General features: G+C 67.2%; 1 protein-coding gene across 1 annotated transcript; it reads left to right on the top strand.

Moving 5' to 3' along the window:
* Nucleotides 1-1,381: 1,381 nt before the first annotated feature.
* On the top strand, nucleotides 1,382-21,839 carry ADGRA2 (adhesion G protein-coupled receptor A2). The gene is made up of 19 exons (XM_066983616.1): nucleotides 1,382-1,690; nucleotides 9,654-9,725; nucleotides 13,425-13,496; nucleotides 13,580-13,651; nucleotides 13,957-14,028; nucleotides 14,187-14,350; nucleotides 14,438-14,651; nucleotides 14,753-14,917; nucleotides 15,362-15,563; nucleotides 15,650-15,799; nucleotides 15,942-16,103; nucleotides 16,205-16,414; nucleotides 16,500-16,701; nucleotides 16,958-17,166; nucleotides 17,241-17,368; nucleotides 17,530-17,653; nucleotides 17,751-17,896; nucleotides 18,087-18,176; nucleotides 18,431-21,839. The coding sequence occupies exons 1-19, from the start codon at nucleotides 1,443-1,445 to the stop codon at nucleotides 19,647-19,649; spliced, it is 3,921 nt and encodes a 1,306-aa protein (XP_066839717.1). The 5' UTR covers nucleotides 1,382-1,442; the 3' UTR covers nucleotides 19,650-21,839.
* Nucleotides 21,840-21,999: the final 160 nt, after the last annotated feature.

The following is a 21,999-nucleotide window of genomic DNA, read 5'->3' as shown; positions in this document are numbered from 1 at the left end:
CCAAAAACAAAAACGCATGTGGAAGCAGCTTGGGAGTGTGTGCTGACGAGCATCTCCTCTTCCCACCGCCCACCGCCGCAGCAAGACGTATTTATTTAGAGAAAGGAGTCGATTTCTCTTCTCACTCAGGAACTGTTGGTCCTGGAGAGAAACTGCATTCCCTGAGCCCCGTCCTGTCTTCTTTCCATGACCCTCTTCCTCTGCTCCCTGGCGCGGGTGTCCCGAAGGCTTCATCGCGTGCTTTTGATCCCTTCTCATTAAAACTGCAGCGAGCCGTGTCCGTGGAGGAGATGGGCCCTGGGAGGAGAGGGAGCTGGGGGCAGAGCAAGAGGCAGCGGGGACAGGGGAGGGGGAGCAGGAAGGAAAATATTGAGCTTAGCGTGAAAACCACCGGAGCAAGCAGAGCCTTAAACAAGCGGGGCCGAGCGTTGGCCGCGGAGCGGGGCCAGGAGGGAGGCACACGCGGTGTCTGCAGGACTTCGGGCAGGGGCGACCGGGGTAGTGCAGGGGTCGGGGGGCTGGCGAGGGGGGTCGCAGAGCCCCCCCCGGGCAGGGGGACGAGTGGGGCTGCAGCACCCTGCGCTCGTCACCCCTGGGTCACAGCAGGGGCTGTACGGACAGGGGGGGCTCTGTGTGCCCAGGGCTCCAGCTGTCCCTTCCCCACCCTGCCCAGGGCTCCAGCCCTGTCCCTCCCCACCAGTACCCAGCTCTCCAGCTCCGTCCCCTCCCCACCGCTGCCCGGGGCTCCAGCCCTGTCCCCTCCCCACCACCGCCCGAGGCTCCAGCTCTGTCCCTTCCCCACTGCTTCCTGGTGCTCCGACTCTGTCCTTCCCCACTGCTGCCCAGGGCTCCGGCTCCATCCCTTCCCCACCCTGCCCAGGGCTCCAGCCCTGTCCCTCCCCACCAGTACCCAGCTCTCCAGCTCCGTCCCCTCCCCACCGCTGCCCGGGGCTCCAGCCCTGTCCCCTCCCCACCGCCGCCCGAGGCTCCAGCTCTGTCCCTTCCCCACTGCTTCCCGGTGCTCCGACTCTGTCCTTCCCCACTGCTGCCCAGGGCTCCGGCTCCATCCCTTCCCCACCCTGCCCAGGGCTCCAGCCCTGTCCCTCCCCACCGGTACCCAGGGCTCCAGCCCTGCCCCTCCCCACCCTGCCCAGGGCTCCGTCTCTCTCTTCGGAGCGCCCCTCGCCCTCCGGGCGCAGGACGAGGACGGGGCTCTCCCCTCTGCCCCCCGGCCCCCATCCCCGCTCCCCCCGGGGCTCCGGGCGCCCTCCCGGCTCCGCGGCCGGGGCGGGCCGGGGGCGGCGCGGGGGCGGGCCGGGGGAGGCGCCGGGGCCGGCGGCGGAGGGCGGCGAGCGGGGGAGGCGCCGCCGGAGCCGCCCCGGGGAGCGGGGCGGCGGCGGCGGCGGGCGCGGAACCGGAGCCCGGTGCCCGGTGCCGGGGCCATGCGGGGCCGGTGGCGGGGGGCGGCGGCGGCGGCGCTGGCGCTGCTGCTGCTGCTGGCGGCGGGCGGCGGGGGGGCGGCGGCGGCGGCGTCGCGGGGCTGCCCGGTGCAGAGCCTGGGCTGCAAGTGCGCGGCGGAGCGGCACAAGGCGAGCGGCCCCCCCGCGCCCCGCCGCCGGGTGCTGTGCAGCGGAGGGGGGCTCCCGGCGCCGCCCGAGCCGCGGCTGCTGCCCGACGGCACCGCCACGCTGTGAGTACCGGGGGGAAAAGGGGCGCCGGGTCCCCGCGGGGGGGAGGGAGAAGGGGTGGGCGACCCCCGGAGCGACCCCCGGAGGTGCCCCGCCCGGTGCCGCCGGGTGGATGCTGGGGGGGAAGGAAGAAGAGGAGGAGGAGGAGGGGGGCGAAGGGAGCGGAGCGGGGGCCAGGCGCGGGGGCACCCCGAGCCGTGGGGTGCCCGTGGCCCCCCACCCCCCGAGTCCCGGCCGCGTCCGCCCCCTCGTGCGCCCACCCTCGCCCCGCGGCGCCGCGCTGCGCTCCTGCCCTGCTGCCCTCCTGCTCTCCTCCTCTGCCTCCCTGCTGGCTCCCTGCTGCCCTCCTTGCCCAGATGTGCCCCGACAGAAGCCCTTTTTCCTGCCCCGGGTAGCCCCGGGCTCGCGGCACCGCGAGCTCCGAGGGGAGCCGGGCCGGGCGGGGGGCTCCCGCCGCTCCCCTGCGCAGCGCTGGCTGCTTCGAGCTCCGGGGGAGGATGTTGTTGTTTGAAAGCGGCTGCTTTTGCTGGAAACGTTTGCTGAGAAGCAGCGAGGGGGCTCTGGCTTTGTGCAGGGGTCTGCAGCCGTCGCCTGCTTCCTAAAAACTCAGCGCGGGGAGCTTTGGGGCTCTGGGCAGGCGCTGGCAGCCTGCGCGCCTCCTCGCTGCGGCGGCGGGTCACGGTGTTTATTTATAACTCCAGAGGAGATGTTTGAATTAAAATCTGGCTTGGAGGGCAGGGACGGCACAGCCGCTGCAGAGGGGGACGTCGCTTTTGCCCAGAGCCTTGTCCCCGGGGGAGCCGGGGCTCTGGCTGCCACCTCCTGCCCCTCGGCAGGGTGTGGGGAGCGCTGCGGTGCGGTGAGCTCGGGGCCGGGAGCTGCGGTGCTCGTGGTCCCGTCCGCCATCGCACCCCTTTGGCCACGTTTTTGTCCCATCAGAGCCGGGCGCTCCCGGTTTCAAGGAGGCTCCTGGTCCCACGTGTGCCACTGGAGAGGCTTCGCTTTGGGGCGGCGATGTTCGTTTTGTGACCGTCGGGGGGCCGTGATGGTGACCCACCGCAGCGCACGTGCAGCGTGGTTGTGAAACGCGGCTGTGCCGTGTGGGCACCGTGAGCGTGCTCTGAAACACAACAGTCGTAATAAAAGCGTGAGGCATCCCGAAGCGGCGGGAGTGACGTTCGTGCAGGGCCTCGCCTTCGTGCTGGGAGGCTGCAGGGGCGCGTGGAGGCTGGGCTCCGTGCTCGTGCTCTCTCTCGCGCTGGCTCTGCTCTGCATTTCTCTCTCCCTAGGGCCCTCTGACGTGTCGGCCTATTGGAAATACCTGTGGGCACTTCAGAGCCCTTTGCCAGCCCGTGTTTGGGAAAAGTGTCTGCCTCGGTGCCTGCTCTTGGGCTTTCTTCAGCGGGAGCGAACGCGATGGCACTGCCCAGCGCGAGTCCAGTGCCTGGCGTGGCTCCCGGTGGGCGCTGCGGGCTGCACCCTGCGGCGTTGGGGCCGAGAGGGAAGGGGATTTTTGGAGGCGCCGTGCCAGGAGGGCGGTCACGGGGCTGGGGTGACCGTGCAGCAGCATTAGGGCATTACACGATCCCACTAAAACGTGACATGAAACCTACAGGCGTAGGCAGAAACCTACAAATATGTGGTGACCCTGGGCTCTGCTCTCTCGCAGTAAACATGATTTATTCTAAACCCTTTCCAGATGGGACAATCAAAACCAGAGGCTCCGGGTTCGCGAGTGTCTCCTGGAGCCACTGGGGTGCGGGCAGGAGAGGAGGAGGCGGCGTGGCCCGGGCTGCACGCGCCTCGGGGACGTCCTGCCGGGGACAGCCGCCTCCCGCGACCCCGGCTCCGAGCAGGGCTCCCGCGCGCCCCGGGGATGCTCGGCGTCGGCGCTGCCCCGGCCACGGGCAGCACACCCGGGTGTGTTCGGTGCAGGGTAACGCTCCGGAACAGCCCCGGCTCCAGGCTTCATCCGGTCCGGCCTGGAAGCAGGAATGCGTCCGCGCTAATGAGCGGCGCTAATTCCGCACGCGAGAGGAGGACGTTCCCGGCGGGAGGAGGTCTGCGCCGCGCATCTCTCGCTCTGCCTCGCTTTTGTTTTTTTTCCCACACTCTCGGTTTACTTCTTTATTTATCTTTGATTATTAGGCCTGCCCTGAGGAATCCAAGGCTGCCTCAGCGGCAGCTGCTGCTGATTTACCCCCCTGTGACCGAGAAGCGCTGGCTGGCAGCGCAGCCAGCACAGGGCGGGGGGCGCTGGGCACGGCCACGGCTCCGCTGATGGTTTCGCTCCCGCTCCGGCCTCTCCTGTGCTGCCCTGGTTGGGGACGTGGCTGTTTTCCAGTCACCGCTCCTTGTCCCTTCCCTCGGCCCCTCATGGGGGTGTCTGCTTTGCAGGGAGGTAAAACCAGAGATGCTGGGCTGGAGAATTAACTCCGTGTGGGGCAGCCGTGGTGGCAGGAGCCCTGCCTGGGTGCCCCAGGGGCTGCACTGGCCTGGGAGCAGGGTGCTGGGCACCAGCCGCCCTCATCCATCGCAGCTGTGGGTGCCTAACAAGACAGGACGCTGCGCTTCTTGCCTAAACGTCAGCAGGCAGCGCCCCACAGGTCTGCAGTCTTACCAAGAAACACCTCGGGGATGGGATGCTGCAGGTACGGAGCCCCCTGCCCACGCCGTTACAGGGAAAAGGCCTCCCTCGTGGCCGAGCTGCTGCTTTGCTGCGGTGCTGCCCGGGAACACGTGTGGGGTTCAGCAGGCGGGATGTTCCTCGTCCTGACGCCCCCGTGCAACCTGAGCAAACGTGCGTGTGCTCTGCCACCCGGGGAGGAAGGAACGGCGCCGACCTCCCCAGCTCGTCCCCTTTGTGACTTGGTGCCCGCGGAGCTGCGTGCGGCTGTGCCGGCCTCGGACCTGCCTCCATCCCGTCGTGGTGCTCCCTGCGCATCCCGCTCCGTCGGGGCCCCCAGTTTGGGGCCGGGGCATTTGGCATCCCGGGGCGCTGCGGTGGCCGCACATCGTGCCCTGCAGCCCCGGACGTCCCTGCGGTGTGGCAGCGAGGGGCTGGGGCTGTGCAGACGTGCACTAACGAGGTTTAACGCCCTCCCCCCGGCTGACCCCGTGCTAATAGCCTCATGGAAAGAGCGCCGCGTCCCTCCCCAGACCCAGATAGCCGCCCTGGCCACGGCCAGCCCCGCTGTCACACGGGCAGGAGCCCAAACCTCTTCCAGATGTGGAATCCCAGCACAGGCCTCATTTATGTGCACAGCTTGATTGCACTAAATTACAGATTGTCTGCAGGGAATAGAGGGCTTTGACTTACGACCAATTTCCAGTTCTACTTGAACTCCCCTCTCCAAGGCCTGTTTGTCCTGAGCCCCGCAGATGGTTTCTTTCTGAAACCTTTTTCAGCCGTTTATTCGATATTTATTGGGCAGGTTTTTTGGGTTTTTTTCTTCCTTCCTCCCCCCCCAAATTTTTGTTGCCCTCCTTGAAGTGGTGGGGGCCTGGGGGACCCCACGGTGTCCGTGCAGGTGATGGCAAGGGGAGCTGCCCAGCGCCTCGCAGCATCCCAGCCCTGCCGCTGCCGGCGAGTCCAGGCTCTGCTGCAGCCTCGATTCACTGGGAGGGGGAAAGAAAAAAAAAAAAAGAAAAAAAAAAAGAAAAAGAGGGAGGCTTCTGGCATTTGCAATGTGGAGAGGGCTTGGAGACGTGAACCGCGGAGGTGCAGATGCTCCCATGGCTGCGAGCAGGGAGGTTGGAGGGAGCTGCCCCTCGCCGGAGCGCGTCGGGCTGCTTCGGGGGGCTCAGTGCAGGCTCTCGCCCTCCCCGTGTGCCCCCCGCCCCGCAGGCCGCACTCACACCGCTCCAGCTCTGGCTGCTTCACCCTCTGGGGCTTATTTTTCCTGCGCTAACAAAAGCCGAGGGTTGGGACAATAATTTTCACCGTCCGAAATAGCCCGGCGTGACGTTGCAGGGAGGGAAGAGCACCTCGCCGGCCGGGGGCCCCCGCTCCGCTCCTCCTGAAATCCCTGCGAACGCCGAGCTCTGCGCAGGGCACAGCCTCCGCCGTATCTGCTGCGAGCATATGCTTTAAATTAATGCACTCGGAGAGCAAAGCATAGCTGGCCCTCCCCGCCCCCACGGCCGTCACCCCGTTATTAACCTCCGCGCCGCTCGCGTTTCCCTCTCTGCTGCGCGCCCGGCCGCGGGGAGCGACGTCTCCTGCCTCCTTTTTTGGTTGGGTACATAGGAAGTTTATTGTTTCAGCAGCCCAGTTTCTGGAGCCATTATTTATCCAAGTGGATTCCAGCACGCTTGAAAAAACAATCTTGTTTTTTTCGCTTTTGGCTCCTCTTTTTGAGATGAGGGGGGGAGAAAAAAAAAAAAAAAAAGAAGGAAGAAGGAAGAGGGCTTCCTCCATCGCCGCGCCTGCGGGCTCTGGGTGCCCCCAACACCCAGCGGGCTGGGGACAGGATGCGGGACCCCGGGCGGAGGCTGAGCCTCTCGGGGGTGGGAGGGTGCTCCCCAGTGGGACCCCGCCGCCCCCTCCCTGCTCTTTGCGTTTGACTCCACGCCCCGGTTTGTAATCCCCGCATTGTCCAGGGGGCTTTTCCAGCCGCCGCTCAATTAGCCGATTATTGTGCCCCTTGGCAGGGTGTCCCACATCGGTGTGGGGTCGTCCCACGTCGGTGTGGGGTCGTCCCACGTCGGTGGTGTGTTTCGGGGCACGATGCAGCCGTTCAGCTGCGGAGCCACTGGTGCTGCCGCGGAGGGATGGGGACTGCAGCCTTTGGGGCAGGAGGATGCTGGAGAGGCGCGAGGGCGTTAAGGTTTTTGTGTGAGCACGATGTGCCCGGTGCTTTGCATCGCTCCTGTGCTGGGCACGTGGCTGCGGTGCGCTCAGAGCTGTTTAAGCCCAGGTTTCGGGGTGTCTCCTGCCTCGGCGTCTGCCTGCGCGCCCTGCTCGGAGGTGAAGAGTCCCAGCCTGGGCTGGAGCCAACGCAAAGCTCTTGAGGAGCAAAGCTGTGCTTTCATGGCCTGCCAAGCCCCGCAGACAGCTGGGACATGGGGGGACCGTGTCCCCCCTGCGCCGCTGGCCACGAGGAACTCGGCGAGCATCGGCCGCGGGGCAGGGGGATTGCCCCAAATCCCGTGCCAGGGCTGGGCCCCCCCCCGGTGCCGTCAGCCGCAGGGCGAGCGCTCCTCCGGGTCACCCGCTGCTTCGCCCTCCCGCCGCCTCCTCCCCTCGCTGGAATAAGGAGGGGAATTTCTTGCAGCCAAACAAACCCAGGAACATCTGTAGCGCTCCGCGTCCTGCCTCCAGACAGCAGCGGAAACCCTGAAATAGCCCTCGGCCCGGCACCCTCCTGCCGGCCTCGTGCGCCTTCGTCCCATCGCGTCCGGGGGGGGTCTCGGTTAATGTGGTGCCACCGGGTGCTGCGGGGACCCCCGCACGCTGCTGTGTCATCGCAAACGTGGGGGCCACGGGGTGCCCTGGAGCCTGGTGGGGCTCCCTGAGCAAAACCAAACCGTCGCAGAGCACAATATCTGCAAAAATCAGTGAAAGCAAAATAAAAGCGCGTTTGCGGACGTCGGTTGTAGCGGGGCAGCACGACTGGGCTGGCTTCTGCGGGACAGGGAAAACAAGAACGAGGGTGGCTAGCCGGAAAATTTTCCTCAGGAAGCAAGTTTTCAATCAAATCGTTATTATAATTGCAAATTTCATGCGCCAAATATTCAGTTTGGTCGAGGGCCTCGTTTCCTTCACGAAGCGAGGACAATGCGCCCAGCAGCAGCGCGCCCAGCCTGGTGTTTGTGTTCGGACCCCTGGGTTTTGGGGAGGGGTTTGGGCTTGTTTTAGCGGTTTCCCTTCATCGTGGGAGAGCTGAGACTCTGCTTCTGTGGCAGCCCCGGCTCTGAGCAGGTGTCGGGGGTCTCGTGCGGGCAGGGGGCGAGTGCCCGCGGCGCGGGGAGATCATCGTGCCGTGCCCACGTCCCCCCGTTACTCATCGGCTGCGTTTTGGGGACTCTTCTCCTCCGTGACTCTGGTCTCACGCATAGGTGCTGGTGGATGTGTTTCATGCCCAGGGAACCCAGCTGAAGGGTGGGGGGTCCCCAAATGCGCTCGCTCCACCGGGCAGAGCCTGGTGGGCGAGGGGAGGGCGCCCCCGCCCCACCTCTGCCTTCCCGGCCGTGAGCGCGGCCGGCCCGCAGCCTGGCTGCAGATCACACAGGATGCTGATTTCATCTTGGCCTGCCTGCGCCTCGCCTTTTAAGGAGGGGAGTTTTGTTTTTATGGCAGAAGCCTCGAAGGTCCCAGGGGTCCGGAGAACAAAGCGAGCATCTCCTGGCGCGGGGGCTCTCTCCGGGGGCTGTGTTGGCCCGGGTGGGCTCGGGTCCTGCCTGGGGCTGTGTTCCCAGCGGTGCTGAGCTCCCCCTGTGCAGGCACCCGTCCTCCTGCTCCCCGTGCTTCAGCCCTGGTTGTAACCCCTGGCCAAAGCTGCGCCCTCGGGACGTGGAGCACGCGGCAGAGGGGACCTGAGCCCCGGGGTGCTGGTGCACGCACAGTGTGTTTCAGCAGGGCTGGTCCTGAGCGGGGGATTTCTGCTGCCCCATCCGTGCTTTATCGGGCAGCCCCAGAGACGTCCCCATGCGCACAGCCCGCGGAGGCTTTGCTGGGTTGTGAAATCCGCTACTGCTGGAATTAAAACCTTCTGGAGCCGCTGGGGCCAGCCCGTCCCTGAGCAACAGCCCCCGGCTGACGTTGTGGCGAGGGGCTGCGGCGCGCCGTGCCCCGGGAGCGGTGCTGCTGGTCCCTCTGCCAGCCCATCTGGCCGGTTTTCTGGGGCTACTGGTGTGGACTGGAACCAGTGCTGGCGGCTGCTGCAGGGGCTCTGCTGGGGGGAGCTGGGCACAGGGGCACGGGGCTGGGCACCGCGTGGGTGCTTGGGGCTGCAGTGCTGGGGAGGAGATGGTGAGATGTGGCCCCATCGCTGCCACGTGTGGAAGCAATTTGGTGGCCCAGGACGGCCGGACGCTTCCTCTCCCCACGGCCGGCAGGGTCACGGGGCCCTGCGGACACGGCGGTGCCCGGTGGCAGCTCCTCCTTAGCGCAGGATGCGGCCCCATCCCTCCGTGTGCTGCAGGGCAGGGAGTGGGACGGGGGCTGAGCCTGAGGGGGGTTTCAACAACGGCCCCCCGGGAGCTGGGGAGCCTCAGGGTCCTGGCCACAACGTGGGAACGGGGCCAGGGAAACCCGGATGCCGGCGTCCGCCCGCTCGCTGGGTTTTCGGAGGAGGGCGGCCGGAGCGCGGGGCCAGGCCTGCCCGCAGCACACAGCCGCCATTCAGCCCCGCTGCAGAAACCGCCCGTGTGTAAACAGCCCCGGCGCGGCCGTCAATGAGCCCTTTTTCCTGCTCCTCTCCCCCGGACGCCGTGTCCAGGGCGCCCTCCCTGCCGCGTTTTTCTCCCTCTGCCTCTCACCGGTGCGCGCCGCGGGGCTGGCGGGGAGCGAGGCGCGGGGCAGCGGGGTCGGGGGTGCCCGGCGCCATCCGAGCACCTCAGTGAGCTCCGAGTGCTCGTGGGGCAGAGCTGGGGGAGCCCCAGGGGGTCCCCTGCAGGCCCTCGGTGCAGGTTTTGGGGGGAACACCCCCATGTGCAGGTCCATGCGCAGGAGGCCAGGCAGGTGATGGGAGCGAAGCGGCAAGAGCCGGCACGGCCCTGGGGACCTCCAGCCCGGTGCCACCATGGCGCAGACCACGGCACGGTGTCCCCACGAGGGTGCAGGGCTGTTGTGCCACCAGCTGGCCCTAAAAACCTGTCCCCGAGTCACCAGCACCTTACCATGGGTCCATTTTTTCCCGCTCCCCCCCCCAACCCGCGGGCGCTTGGCACGCACGGCGGCTCTGTGGCAGGTCGAATAACGGCACCGTCCCTGTCCCCCTCCCTGTGCTCTCTTCCCCACAGGCTCTTGAGCAACAACAAGATCACGGTGCTGGAGAACGGCTCCTTCTTCGGGCTGCGGGCTCTGGAGAAGCTGTGAGTGCCCGGGGGGCTGGGGCAGGACGGGGGGGGCCGAGGGCGGGCGGGAGCCTGGTGCCAGCAGCGCAGCTTGGGCCACGCTCCCAAAATCGCTGCGGGACGCTCCCGGGGTGCTCCGGTGGGGCCGGGCGCTGCCCCCCCGGGCGCTGGGTTTGCCACCGGCACCCGCGGGCGTCCCCGGGTCCCTGGGAGCTGCGTCGGGGCGGGAGGCACCGTGGTGGTGGGGGGGGGCACGCTCTGTGGGGGCCGGTATGAAAAGCGACATTGTCCCCCCGAACAAAGTCAACTTTCTTATCTCTCCATGAAAGGCATCTCTATGGTGGGAGCCGTAATAAGGGGAGATTTATGGCCCCCATATGGATTTGATCTGTAGGTATGCAGAAGGGACGGGCGCACTGAGGGCGTTTTGTTCCCCGCAGCGGCCCGTCGAGGGGCTCGCGCATTCCCGAGCCAAATGGGGCCTGCGGGGCTGGGGTGGCCCCGGGTCCGGGGGGGGCTCCTGCTCTGGGGACAGCTCAAGGGTCCCTGTCCCTTCACGGGAGGGTGGTGGCCCCGCTGCCGGGTCCCTGCGGGGCGTCGTGCCCCCGTCATCCCTGGGGATGTGCCCTACAGCACGCGGTGCCAGGGACATCCCCCTCCCCGTGCGGCTCCTTTGGGGAGCCACCCGAGGGTCTCGCCGGGGGGGGGGGGGGGCGGCGGCTCCCCAGGGACCAGCACAGCCTGGATCTCGTTAGCCTGAACAAGGAAGCATTTATTAACGTGAATCTTGTTCGAGTTACACGGCGTGCACCTGCCCCGGCCAGCAGCAGAGCCCAGCTGCTTCGCCAGGGCGCGGGGGCACGATGCGTGGCACTGGGGTGAGCTGTGCCTTTGGGTTGCGTTAGGGTGCGTGCGTGGTGCCTGGTGCTGGGGCCCATATGGGATTTTTAAAGCCACGGAAATCCCCACGGCGCTGTTCTGGGGCTTAGTCCAAAGCAGTTGGTTTGGGGACCCACGTTTCCCTGCCTGAGTCCCTGTAATCCCCCACAGCCGAGTCCCCCCCCCCGCTGTGGTTCGAAGCGTGGGGTCACATCCTTCCTCCCTCCCTCCCTCCCTCCTCCTGGCACCGAGCTCTCATTAACGGGCGGATTAACGTGCGCGGGCAGGGAGCAGCCCAGGCCGCTGCGGGCACGGTGCGCCCCGGGAGGGGACGTGGCAGGGCCGGGGGCAGCTCCCCGCGGGGACCCCAGCTCTGCAGCCCCTGGGCACCGGAGGGCTCCTCAACACCTCCGTGCTCCGGGAGCCCCGAGCAAGCAGCCAGCCCGGTGTAACCTCCCCTCGCCTCCGCTGCACCAAACCCTGCTCGGAGCGGGGTGGGTTGGCCGAGGGCCGCGCTCCCCCCGTCCCTCGGGCCGGCCAGCGTCACGCCGCGCCTCGCCTGATTGCCCCCGACAGCAGCCCTAATTGTTCTCATCGGGTCGGTGCGGGGCCGCGGCACAGACGTGCCCCGTGGAGGGGCTGCGCTGGCACGGCGGGGACGTGGTGGGGGCTCCAGGGCCCCCCCCCCACTTTGCTCCTGGGGCTCCGGGGCCCCGTGCCCACTGCTGGGACCTGGTGCGATGCGGCCGTCGGGGCCGAGCTGTTCCCAGGGTCCCCGAGCCACCTCCGCGGCGTGCAGGGGAGCTCCACGGGCAGCGCCCCTCGGGGCTGGCAGCTCGGCATCTCCGCTGATGTGTAACGGCCTAATGAGATTAATGAGGGCGAGCGGGGCCGGTATGCAGCCGGGGCCGCCCTCATTAGCGCAGCCCCGCTTGGGAGCGCCCTGCCCCACGCCGGGGCCGCTGCTTTCCCTGCGCAGGGCTTGGGGCTGGGCCAGGATGGGTCCCTTGCCTGCCCCATCCCGGGCTGCGGCTTTTGGGGTGGCCCCGAGCTCGGCCGGGTGACAGCAGCCACCACGGCGACGGCGGCCCCGGGGGGAAGGCAGCCAGGAGAGGTGGGCGCTGCTGGGGGCGAGCCCCTCTCCTGCGCTGAGCGGCTCTGGAGCGAGGGGCGCCCAGGAGCAAAGTGGCTTTCAGGGTAAATCAATCCCGTGCTCTGTAAACAGCGGCTGGGGAGCACGGCTGAAAGCTGCTATTAACGTCCCGCGCATGAAAGCACCGGGAAAGGTCCAAGAAATCCTAAGGTGCTGCACAGACGCGGCACGCGGGGAGGAGAAACAGGACCCAGCTCTGCTTGGTGCCGCGAGCACGGGGCCGTGGGCCCGGGGGGATTCCCGGGGTGTCGGTGCTGTGGGGAGGGAGTCTGTCCGTCCGTCCGTCCGTCCGCACGGGGCTGCGAGCAGCCCTCTGTTTGTGCTGTGCCGCCTGTGCAGCTGCGGGCTCAGCCCCGTGCACACACAGCAGTGGGGGTCCCGGCGCACACACGGCGATGGGGTGCCGGTGCACGCGTGGTGCCGCTCCCAGCTCTCGCGCCTTCAGCCCGTCTCCGTGCCGGGCAGGGGGAGGAAGGGGCTCAGGACCAGCGGGAATGCCAAGGCAAACAAACGCGGTGCGGGGAGAGGATTTGCAGATTATCGCAAATCTGCAGCAGCAGCCCAGGGCCTGGCCAGCGGGGATGAAGCGAGGAGGGCTCCCTGACGGGCCGGCTGCAAGCCCCGGTCCCTGCTGGGTGCCGTCCCTCACCGGGGGGGGCCCCGGCTGCATGCTGGCCAGAGCTGGGGCTGCTTCATTTTGGCAGTGTTTGGGGCCGGCCTGCTGCGTCCCCCCTGCTGCTGCAGGCTGTGCCTGGCTGGCTGTGTGGGGCCGGTGTCCTGGGGTCGGGCGGCTGGGGCGTGTTTGGGGACGGGCGCGGGCGGCGGTGCAGGTGAGGGGAGCTGTTCCTTCAGCACCTGCCTCACCTGAGCCGCCCTGCACGCCCCTGAACTCCTCTCGCATGCTCCTGCACGCCCCTTACACTCTCCTGGCACCCATCCTGCAGCCAGTCGGAGCTGGGCCGACGTCCCCGCACGCCGGTGGGACGATTTGTTCACGCCAGGCTGGGGGTGCCGCGGCCGAGCGTGCCACCCCACCGCTGGGTCCCCGCCGCGGGGGCAGCCGCCCCATGCCGGCGCACGCCTGGAACGTGTCTGATCAGACGCACGCCTCCAATCAGGCCCACGACCCAAACGAGCTTCCTCGGGGCTGCGGAGCCCGGGTGAGGCCGTGCAGACAGTGCGGCGTGCGCTCATCCCGCGTGCGGGCGATAACGCGCCCGGGATAAGGCTGCTCCTGAGACAGCTCTGTGGGAGGGGACGGCGGCCATGGGGCGTGTGGGGCTCCGCTGCGTCCCCCCGAGGAGCCCCTCTCTGCTCCGGGAGGGTGGCGGCAGCAGCAGTGTGGCCGTGGTGTGGTGACAGCAGCATGGCCGTGCCGGCAGCTCGCGTGGCCGTGTTCTCCGGGCGGTAATTCCCTTGCAATGCGAACCCAGCGACACTTTCCTCCTGGCCGTGGCTCCCGGCCGGGAGCGGAGCTGCAGGGCTGCTCCGGAGGCTGCTGGCGGGAGCCTGGGCTGTGCCGGGCGCGAGGCCAGGCGGGCAGGAGGAAGAGGAGGGGTTTGGCGAGCGCTGCTGGAGGAACGGGATGTGCTCACACCCCACAGAGCTGCGCGGGGATGGGGCAGGATGATGGCACAGGTCCCCCCCAGCCACGCGCCCTGAGGCCTGTGCCCGTCTCCCCGCAGGGACCTCAAGAACAACCTGATCAGCACGGTGCAGCCCGGCGCCTTCCTCGGCCTCCCCGAGCTCAAGCGCCTGTAAGTGCCTGCGAGGGCTGCCCAGGGGGGCCGGGGGCAGCGGGGTGTCCCCAGCGCTGATGTCCCCTCCGCTTGCCTTGCAGGGACCTCTCCAACAACCGCATCGGCTGCCTGAGCGCCAGCGTCTTCCAGGGGCTCTCCAGCCTCCTGCGGCTGTAAGTGGCACCCTGGGGCTCCCGGCCAGCCCCGTTCCTCGCTCTCTGAGAGGCCACCGAGTGCCAGCCGAAAGCCACCGTGCCCTCTGCGCTGGGCATCGGGCGGTGGGGGCCCCGTGTCAGCGGGCTGTGGCAGGGGGCTCAGACTCCTGGGTCCCCTCCCGGTGTCTGGGGCACAGCCCAGAGCCCCGCCTGGAGCAGTGGGTGACACCCGGAGCCTCAGGCCATGGCGAGGGGCCTGGGTTTCCAGAGGTGTCCATGGGGTCCCGGTGCCCTCCACGCCACCTTCCTTTCCTGTCTTGCAGCAACATGTCAGGGAACATTTTCTCCAGCCTCCCGCCCGGTGTCTTCGACGAGCTCCCCTCGCTGAAAGTCGTGTGAGTACGCAGCCCATGCCACCACATCCGTCCCCGTGCCCAGGTGCACACCCAGCACCGGCCGCGAGCGCAGGGAGCATCCCCTCCTCCTGCCGCGTGCACGGCCGCGCCGCCGCCGCCGCCTCCAGCCGGGGCGCCCGTGACGCCGGCCCTTGCAGGGACTTCGCCACCGAGTACCTGACGTGCGACTGCAACCTGCGCTGGGTGCTGCCCTGGGCCCGCAACCGCTCGGCGCAGATCTCGGACCGCACGCTGTGCGTCTACCCCCGGCACGTGCACGCGGTCCCGCTGCGCGGCGCGCGCGACAGCCAGCTGCGCTGCGGTGAGCGGGGGCCGGGGCGCGGGCGGGCGGCGCGGCCGGGGTTTGGGGGGGGGGGGGCTCACCCGGCCGCCTGTGTCCCCCCCGCAGCGGGCGCCCCGGAGCTGCACACCCACCACCTCATCCCGTCGCTGCGCCAGGTGGTTTTCCAGGGCGACCGGCTGCCCTTCCAGTGCACCGCCACCTACCTGGACAACAGCACCCAGATCCGCTGGTACCACAACCGCGAGCCGGTGGAGGAGGACGAGCGCACGGGCGTCATCGTGGAGGAGAGCCTCATCCACGACTGCACCTTCATCACCAGGTCAGGACGGGGATGGGGGCACCGGGGGGGGGGGGCTCGCTGGTTTGAGGGTGCCGAGCGCCGTGGGTGGGACACGGGTGGCACATCCCCTCTGCCCGCAGCGAGCTCATCCTCTCCAACATCCACGTCTCCGCCAACGGCGAGTGGGAGTGCGCCGTCTCCACCTCCCAGGGCAACGTCAGCAAGAAGGTGGAGATCGTGGTGCTGGAGACCTCCGCGTCCTACTGCCCGGCCGAGCGGGTCACCAACAACCGCGGGGACTTCAGGTAGGGACCGGCGGCGGCGTGGCCACGGGGGACGGGGCTGTGTGTAGCGCAGAGCCTCCTCGTCCCCCCTGTGTGCGGTGCGTGCCGGGGCAGGGGGCTCGCCGCGGGCGGGGGCCCGCAGGTGACCGGGCGTCTGGTAGCAATTAGCGGCCGCGGGGAGCGCGAGCGCCTTTGAAGGGCTTCCCATGCCGGCAGCGCAGCCTGGCTCCAGCAGCAGAGGTGTTGGAATTTCTCTGGCACGAGACGAAAGGCTCCGGGCGCCCGCCGTAACCTCAGCGGGGCCGTTACGGAATATAAATTACTGGTACAGTCAATGTGGCTTAAATTAGCGGTGCCCCCCCCCCCCACCTTTTCTGTGCTGAGCCGAGCAGGATTTGGGATTAGGGGGGACGGCAGCTTTCTGGGGAGCGTCGCCCCGCAGTCACGGTGTCTCTGCGTGTCCAGGTGGCCCCGCACCTTGGCGGGCATCACCGCCTACCAGTCGTGCCTGCAGTACCCCTTCGCCTCGGGGCCGGCCAGCGGGGGCCCGGCGGCGGAGAAGCAGGCGTCCCGGCGCTGCGACCGCGCGGGGCGCTGGGAGGAGGGCGACTACTCCCACTGCCTCTACACCAACGACATCACCCGCGTGCTCTACACCTTCGTGCTGGTGAGCCGGGGGCTCGGCCCCGCGGTGTTTGCCCGGGGAGGGGTCGGGCACAGCCGGTGACCGTCTCCCCCCCCCCCCCCCCGCAGATGCCCATCAACGCCTCCAACGCCCTGACCCTGGCCCACCAGCTGCGCGTCTACACGGCCGAGGCTGCCAACTTCTCGGACATGGTTGATGTCCTCTACGTGGCCCAGATGATAGAGAAGTTTATTGGCTACGTGGACCAGATCAAGCAGGTAACGCCGCTCCTGTCCCCTGCCTTCCCCAGCCCTGCTGGGTGCTTTTTTTGGGAGGGTAAAAGCGTGAATTGGGGTGTTTGCTGCTGGGGATGGCTGAACGGGAGCGAACCGCGGCTGATGCCGCCCGCTCTCCTCACAGCTCACGGACGTGATCGTGGAGATGGCCAGCAACATCATGCTGGTGGACGACCACATCCTGTGGATGTCGCAGAAGGAGGAGAAGGCGTGCACCAGCATCGTGCGCTCCCTGGAGAAGATCGCCGCGCACACGCTCAGCAGCAACTCCCAGCACATGGCGGTGGTGAGCCCGGCCGGAGCGCGGGCGGGGGGCTCTGCCCGTGCCGGGGGGGGGGGGGGTGTCTCTGCCCGTGCCAGGGCTGACGGCTGCCCTGTGCCCGGCAGAACTCACGCAACATCGCCTTCGAGGCGTACGTGGTGAAGCCCGAGAGCTACGTGGGGCTGAGCTGCGTGGCTTTCCAGCGGCAGGACGGGGGTCCCGCCGGGCGCAGCCCCCCGGCCGAGCGGGTGGCCGAGCCCCAGCCCGACCAGCAGCTGCGGCTGCGCTGCACCACGGGGCGCCCCAACGTCTCCCTGACCAGCTTCCACATCAAGGTACGGGTCACCTGGGGGCTGGGGGTGGGGAGGGGGGGCTCGGGAGGGGCTGGCCGGTGCTCACCGGTGCCCGTGCGCCCCGCAGAACAGCATCGCCCTGGCCTCCATCCAGCTGCCGCCCAGCCTCTTCGCCAGCCCCGTCCCGCCGGCCCCGCTGGCCGACTGCAAGCTGCAGCTGCTGGTCTTCCGCAACGGGAAGCTCTTCTGCAGCACCGGCAACTCCTCGCGCCTGGCGGACGACGGCAAGCGCCGCAGCGTGGCCACGCCGGTCATCTACGCTGGGACATGTAAGGGCCGCGCGTCAGTGGGGCTGCGGGTCGCTGGGATGGGGGCTCCTGGGGTGCTTTCCCTGCTGCTCCTGCAGAGCAGAGCCATCTCTGGGGGGCGGCTGCACTCCTGAAGGGGGTCCTCCCGGGGAGGTGGTGACGACAGAGGGGTGGCAACGTGCACGCGTGGTGGTCCCCAGTGTCCGTCCCTTGGGGTGCAGGCAGAGGGGTGTCTGGTGCTTCTTGTCCTGCTCACTCCGTTCCTCCCCCATCGCAGACGGCTGCGGCGTCGGAAACCTGACGGAGCCGGTGGCCGTGTCGCTGCGGCACCCCGGGGAGGGCGCGGACCCCGTGGCCGCCTACTGGAACTTCGAGGTGCTGGGGGGCATGGGGGGCTGGAGCGCCGAGGGCTGCCAGCTGGCCGCCCGGGAGCCCAACGTCACCTCCCTGCACTGCCGGCACCTCAGCAACGTGGCCGTGCTCATGGTAGGTGGGGGAGAAGGGGGCTGGGGCCGGGGCCGCGCGGAGCGGGGTCTGACGGGCTGCGGGGCGCCCTGCAGGAGCTGAGCGGTTTCCCCAGCGAGGCGCGGGGCCCCGTGGAGGTGCTGCACCCGGCCATGTACACCTGCACGGCCGTGCTGCTGCTCTGCCTCTTCACCACCATCATCACCTACATCGTCAACCACGGGTGAGCGTTTGGAGCCGGCCTCGGCCACGACTGGCGGGGCCGTGCCTGCGTGGGCAGCCGGGGCGGGGGGCTCCCTGCTCCCTGCTGGTGTGTGCAGCGCCTGCCCAGCCCGCTGGGGACAGCCTCTCCAGCCTCACCGCTGCCCTTCTGCTCTCTTCCAGCACCATCCACATCACGCGCAAGTGCTGGCACATGCTGCTTAACCTCTGCTTCCACATCGCCATGACGTCCGCCGTGTTCGCGGGGGGCATCACCCTCACCGGCTACCTGATCGTCTGCCAGGCGGTACGTGCCTCTGCGACGGGCTCAGCGCAGGGGGGGCACGGGCACATCCACAGCGTCCCCCCCCCCCCCGTGCCGACCGTAGCGCCTCGTCCCGCAGGTCGGCATCATTTTGCACTACTCCTCCCTGTCCACGCTGCTGTGGATGGCGGTGAAGGCCCGGGTGCTGTACAAGGAGGTGACCTGGAGGGCGCCCCGGCAGCCGGACGGGGACGCGGCACAGCCGGCCCCTCGGCCCATGCTACGGTACTGATGTCCCCTTGCCCCAGCCTTGCGGGGCAGCAGCAGCAGCAGCGCTGCCCCTGCCCCTGCCCTGACCGCCTGCTGGGACCCCCGGGCTGGGCAGGATCAGCTCCTGTTTGTCCAGAAGCCGCCGCCCAGCCCGCGTCCCCATGCCCGGTGCTGGTGTGCGGTGACCTCCTCCCTCCCCTCGCAGGTTCTACCTGATCGCCGGCGGCATCCCGCTCATCATCTGCGGCATCACGGCAGCCGTCAACATCCACAACTACCACGACAACAACCCCTAGTAGGTGGCCTGCCGCTCCCCGCCTTCCTCCCTCGCGCTGGGCGAGGGGAGCCGGCGGCGCGGGGAACCTGGGCACGTTTGGGAAGGGTTGGTGGGGTCTTCCCTGGGGTCTCTCCATTTATTGGGAAAATTATTGAGACGTGGAGGCAGCTCCCGGAGCACAGCTGCAGCCACCACGAGGAGGGTGCTGAGCACCGAGGTGCCGCGGTGCACGGCCACAGCTCTGCTGACGGAAACCCTTCTCTCCCTCACAGCTGCTGGCTGGTGTGGCGGCCCAGCCTGGGAGCCTTCTACGTCCCCGTGGCCTTCATTCTGCTCGTCACCTGGATGTATTTCCTCTGCGCCGGGCTCAACCTCCAGTGCCGGCCTTCCCCCGAGAAAGAAGTCCCCGAGCCGCTGGAGACACCGCCGAGGCTGGGGGGCGGTGGTGGCGACCTCCTGACGGACTCGGGGTCCATCTCGGTCACGCTGAACTCGGGGCCCTCCTGCCCCGAGGCGGACGGCGTCTACTCCTTGAAAGTGCAGCTCTGGGCGCTGGTCACCACGCACGCCTTGTACGTCGCCCTGTGGACGTTCGGGGCCGTGGCCGTGTCCCAGCGCTGGTACCTGAACGTCATCTTCAGCTGCCTCTACGGGGTCACGGCCGTGGCGCTGGGGCTCTTCATCTTCGTCCACCACTGCGTGCGGCGCCGGGACGTGCTCAGCTCCTGGTTCTCCTGCTGCCCCTCCTACAGGGACGCGCTGCCCATGCAGGCGTACGTCCACCCCGGCGCGGCGGCGGCCTTGGGCGGCTCGCAGGTCTTCATCGGGTGCGACCCGGAGGCGGCCCGCTCCGCAGGGTCGTCCTCCTCGCCCAGCAGCGCCGGCTCGGCCGCGGGCCGCTGCAAGCTCACCAACCTGCACGCGGCCCAGAGCCAGGCCGAGGCCCGGCCGGCCTCCTGCGAGGAGCCGGAGCCCGACGGCAAGAGCGGCGCGGCGGGCCGGCACGCCAGCAACCTCCACGGGCGCAGGAACCACAAGGGCAGAACTAAGCAGTACCGGGAAGGGAAGCACCACCGCTTGAAAATGCTGCGGGGCCCTTCCTCGGAGCAGCCCTCCAGCGAGAGCGGGAGCGTCCACAACAGCCACTCGGAGAGCTACCACAGCAGCAGGAACAGCCCCCTGAACGTCGGCCGCGCGGGGCCGCGGCCCCCGGCCCCCCAGGAAGGGGAGACGGCGCCGAGCCAGTCGGAAGGCAGCGACGGCGGGCGGCGGGCCCCCGACTTTGCCGAGGCGCGGCGGAGGAGCGCCAGCAGGGACAACCTGCGGCAGGCCGGCGCCGTGGAGAAGGAGGCGAAGCGGCGGTCCTACCCGCTCAACGTGGCCAGCCACAACGGCGGCCTCAAGGGCAGCAAGTACGACGTCAACCTCGCCAGCGCCGACAGCGTGGCCGGGATGAGGACCGGCCTCTGGAAGAGCGAAACCACGGTGTAAGGGAGGGGAAGGACCCGACGGCCGCGGCGCTGGAGCGCGTTCCTCCTCGGGCGGCTCCGGGAACCGCGGCCGGAGCTGCCGGGGGCGTCCTCGCGGGGCTGCGAGCGTCGCCACGTGCACTACGCGGGACCGGGCGCGCGGCCCACGGCTCTCGCTCGCCCGCCGGGCGGAGGGCGACGCCGGGCCCGTCCGTCCCAGGGAGGCCCCGGCCTTCCGCAGCACTGGTCTCGAGGTGAAAGGCAAGCGTTGCTCTTCAGCAGCCTGAATGGCAGCCGTGCCTTCATCGCTCCTGCAAGTCACTTCGGACTGACCCTAAATGCTATTTTATAATATACAGAGGAAACAAATGTCTATTTTTCAAATTTCTATATTATTGAATGTATATATGTATAGACAGAGCCGTAACTGACGCGAGTGCCTCCGTGTTACCTACCAGTGTTCTCCATGGGGCGAGCGTGCCCCCGGGGGTTTTGGCAATAGTCCGCTCGTGCCACGACTGCAATATTCCCACCGGGGCCGAGGGGACCACGTCAGGGGCCCTTTACGTAAGACGCCATCCTGCAGACGCTTGCACGGCCCCAGCCTAGGCGAGCTTTGTTCTGAACAAGTCAGCTAGAAGCATCTCAGTTGGAAATGTTTTTACCTGCAATCCTTTTTATCCGTGTGTTCTTAAGAGACAGTATTTAGCCCTGTGGGTTACTCAGTTGCCAAAGTGAAAGCCATATTTCAAAGCAAGCACAAGGTAAGCGAAGCCGCCGTTCCAAGAAAAGGCAGTACCTGCACAGTTTGGATGCCAGACGTGAAAATCATTGCAAGGAAGTGCCCCCAGCCCCTCCCAGGGGTAACCTGTGCAAACTAGGGGCTGGTGGAGCAGCACCACTGCCCGGCCGCCAGACGAACGCGGCTCCTCCGTCGCCTCCAGCAAACCAAAGAGCCCAACCCTGGGCACAGACACCAGAGCAGGTCCTCAGCCTTACCCCATCTGTGCACACTCGGAAGATACCATGCTCTGCTCTTACGTAGCCAAAAAAAAAAACCCAGGCAGCCCCATAATTAACGGCCTCGCAGTCTGTCCTGTGTAAGACAGGAGGAAAGAGCGCTGCGGAGGCAGGGGCTGCTCCTGGGAGAGGCAGGAGAACGATGCCCGTGGTGGTGGCAGGGAGAGGTTAGTGAGGGAGATGTTTCGGTGGTGGTCGGGCCCTTCCTGTGGACCACTGGCGTGGGATGTCCAAAGGGCCGGGACTTGGCTGAGCACTTACTTTTCCCCATTTGAGAACAAGTCCCCCTTTCCTAGCATGCAAACAGAAGAGCCGTACTTGCTGCAGGAGGCTCTAGGAGCGTTCCCACATCACGTCTGGGGTTGCTTACGGGTGTCCTAGAAGGAGAGGAGGCGGTTTACCCCGCAGCCAGGCCGGCAGCCCCCACGCCTGCTTTAGCACAGCGCGGGCACCAGCAGAGCCTTACCGCAGGGCTGAGCCGGGGCCGTGCTGCACCCGCACGGTGCTGAGCCCAGTCGCCGTGCGACCTGTGCCATCTGCAGCCTCCCTGTGCCTCAGTCTTTGTGCGTGCAGATGGGTTTAACGATCTTTGCCTACCTCCCACGGGGTCACAGGGATCAGCAAGGGACTGAGAAGCGCTTAGGAGGCGCGCAGGCCAGTCCTCCGTGTACACCAGGGGGCAAGGGGACCGCGGGATCCGGAAGGTGGTGGAGTCAAAAGCACTTACTGGCAGAATTTTCTCCCCTTCAGAACTAGCTCCTCTCTCGCTGGACCCCCTCGTCCCGCAGGGCTGGATTACCGCTGGGTTCGCTGCAGTTCTGCCACACTTCTCTGACCAACCGCCTGCTTAAAAACATGTTTTATTGTGCCTGGTATTTAATACAATTTAAATCCTTATGTCAATACGCAGCCTACGTGGTCTTGCTGATGCTGAGTTGTTATATACGCTTGCTGCACTGTGACAGTATTATATAAAAAGCTTTGTATTATTAATTACACTTTTTTTTTTTGTCTGTTTACATTACAAGCAAATGACATATCAACAGAGAGCTTCCTGCAATATACGTGGGGGAGGGAGGGGAAAATATGCCAAAGAAATGTCTTTAAAGGGGTCTTTTGCATTTTTATATAAATAGAACGTTTCTGGCAGATATGTTTTGTTTAATATATTAAAGATTTGCAAACCTGCCAAGATTTACTGTTATTTCTCGCAGCCTTTGCGTTCAAACACAAAACAGCCCGCTAGGCACACAGGGGTCACCGTTCCACCGGGTTGTGCAATGCTTCGAAATGAACAGCCACCATCGTTCCACTCACACGATCCAGAGCTCTACCTTTGCCACAGATTTCCA

Source organism: Anser cygnoides, chromosome 26, assembly GCF_040182565.1.
Source record: "Anser cygnoides isolate HZ-2024a breed goose chromosome 26, Taihu_goose_T2T_genome, whole genome shotgun sequence".
NCBI classification, from domain to species: Eukaryota; Metazoa; Chordata; class Aves; order Anseriformes; family Anatidae; genus Anser; species Anser cygnoides.
Note: the sequence above shows the minus strand (reverse complement) of the source record. Positions and strands in the feature narration are given on the sequence as shown.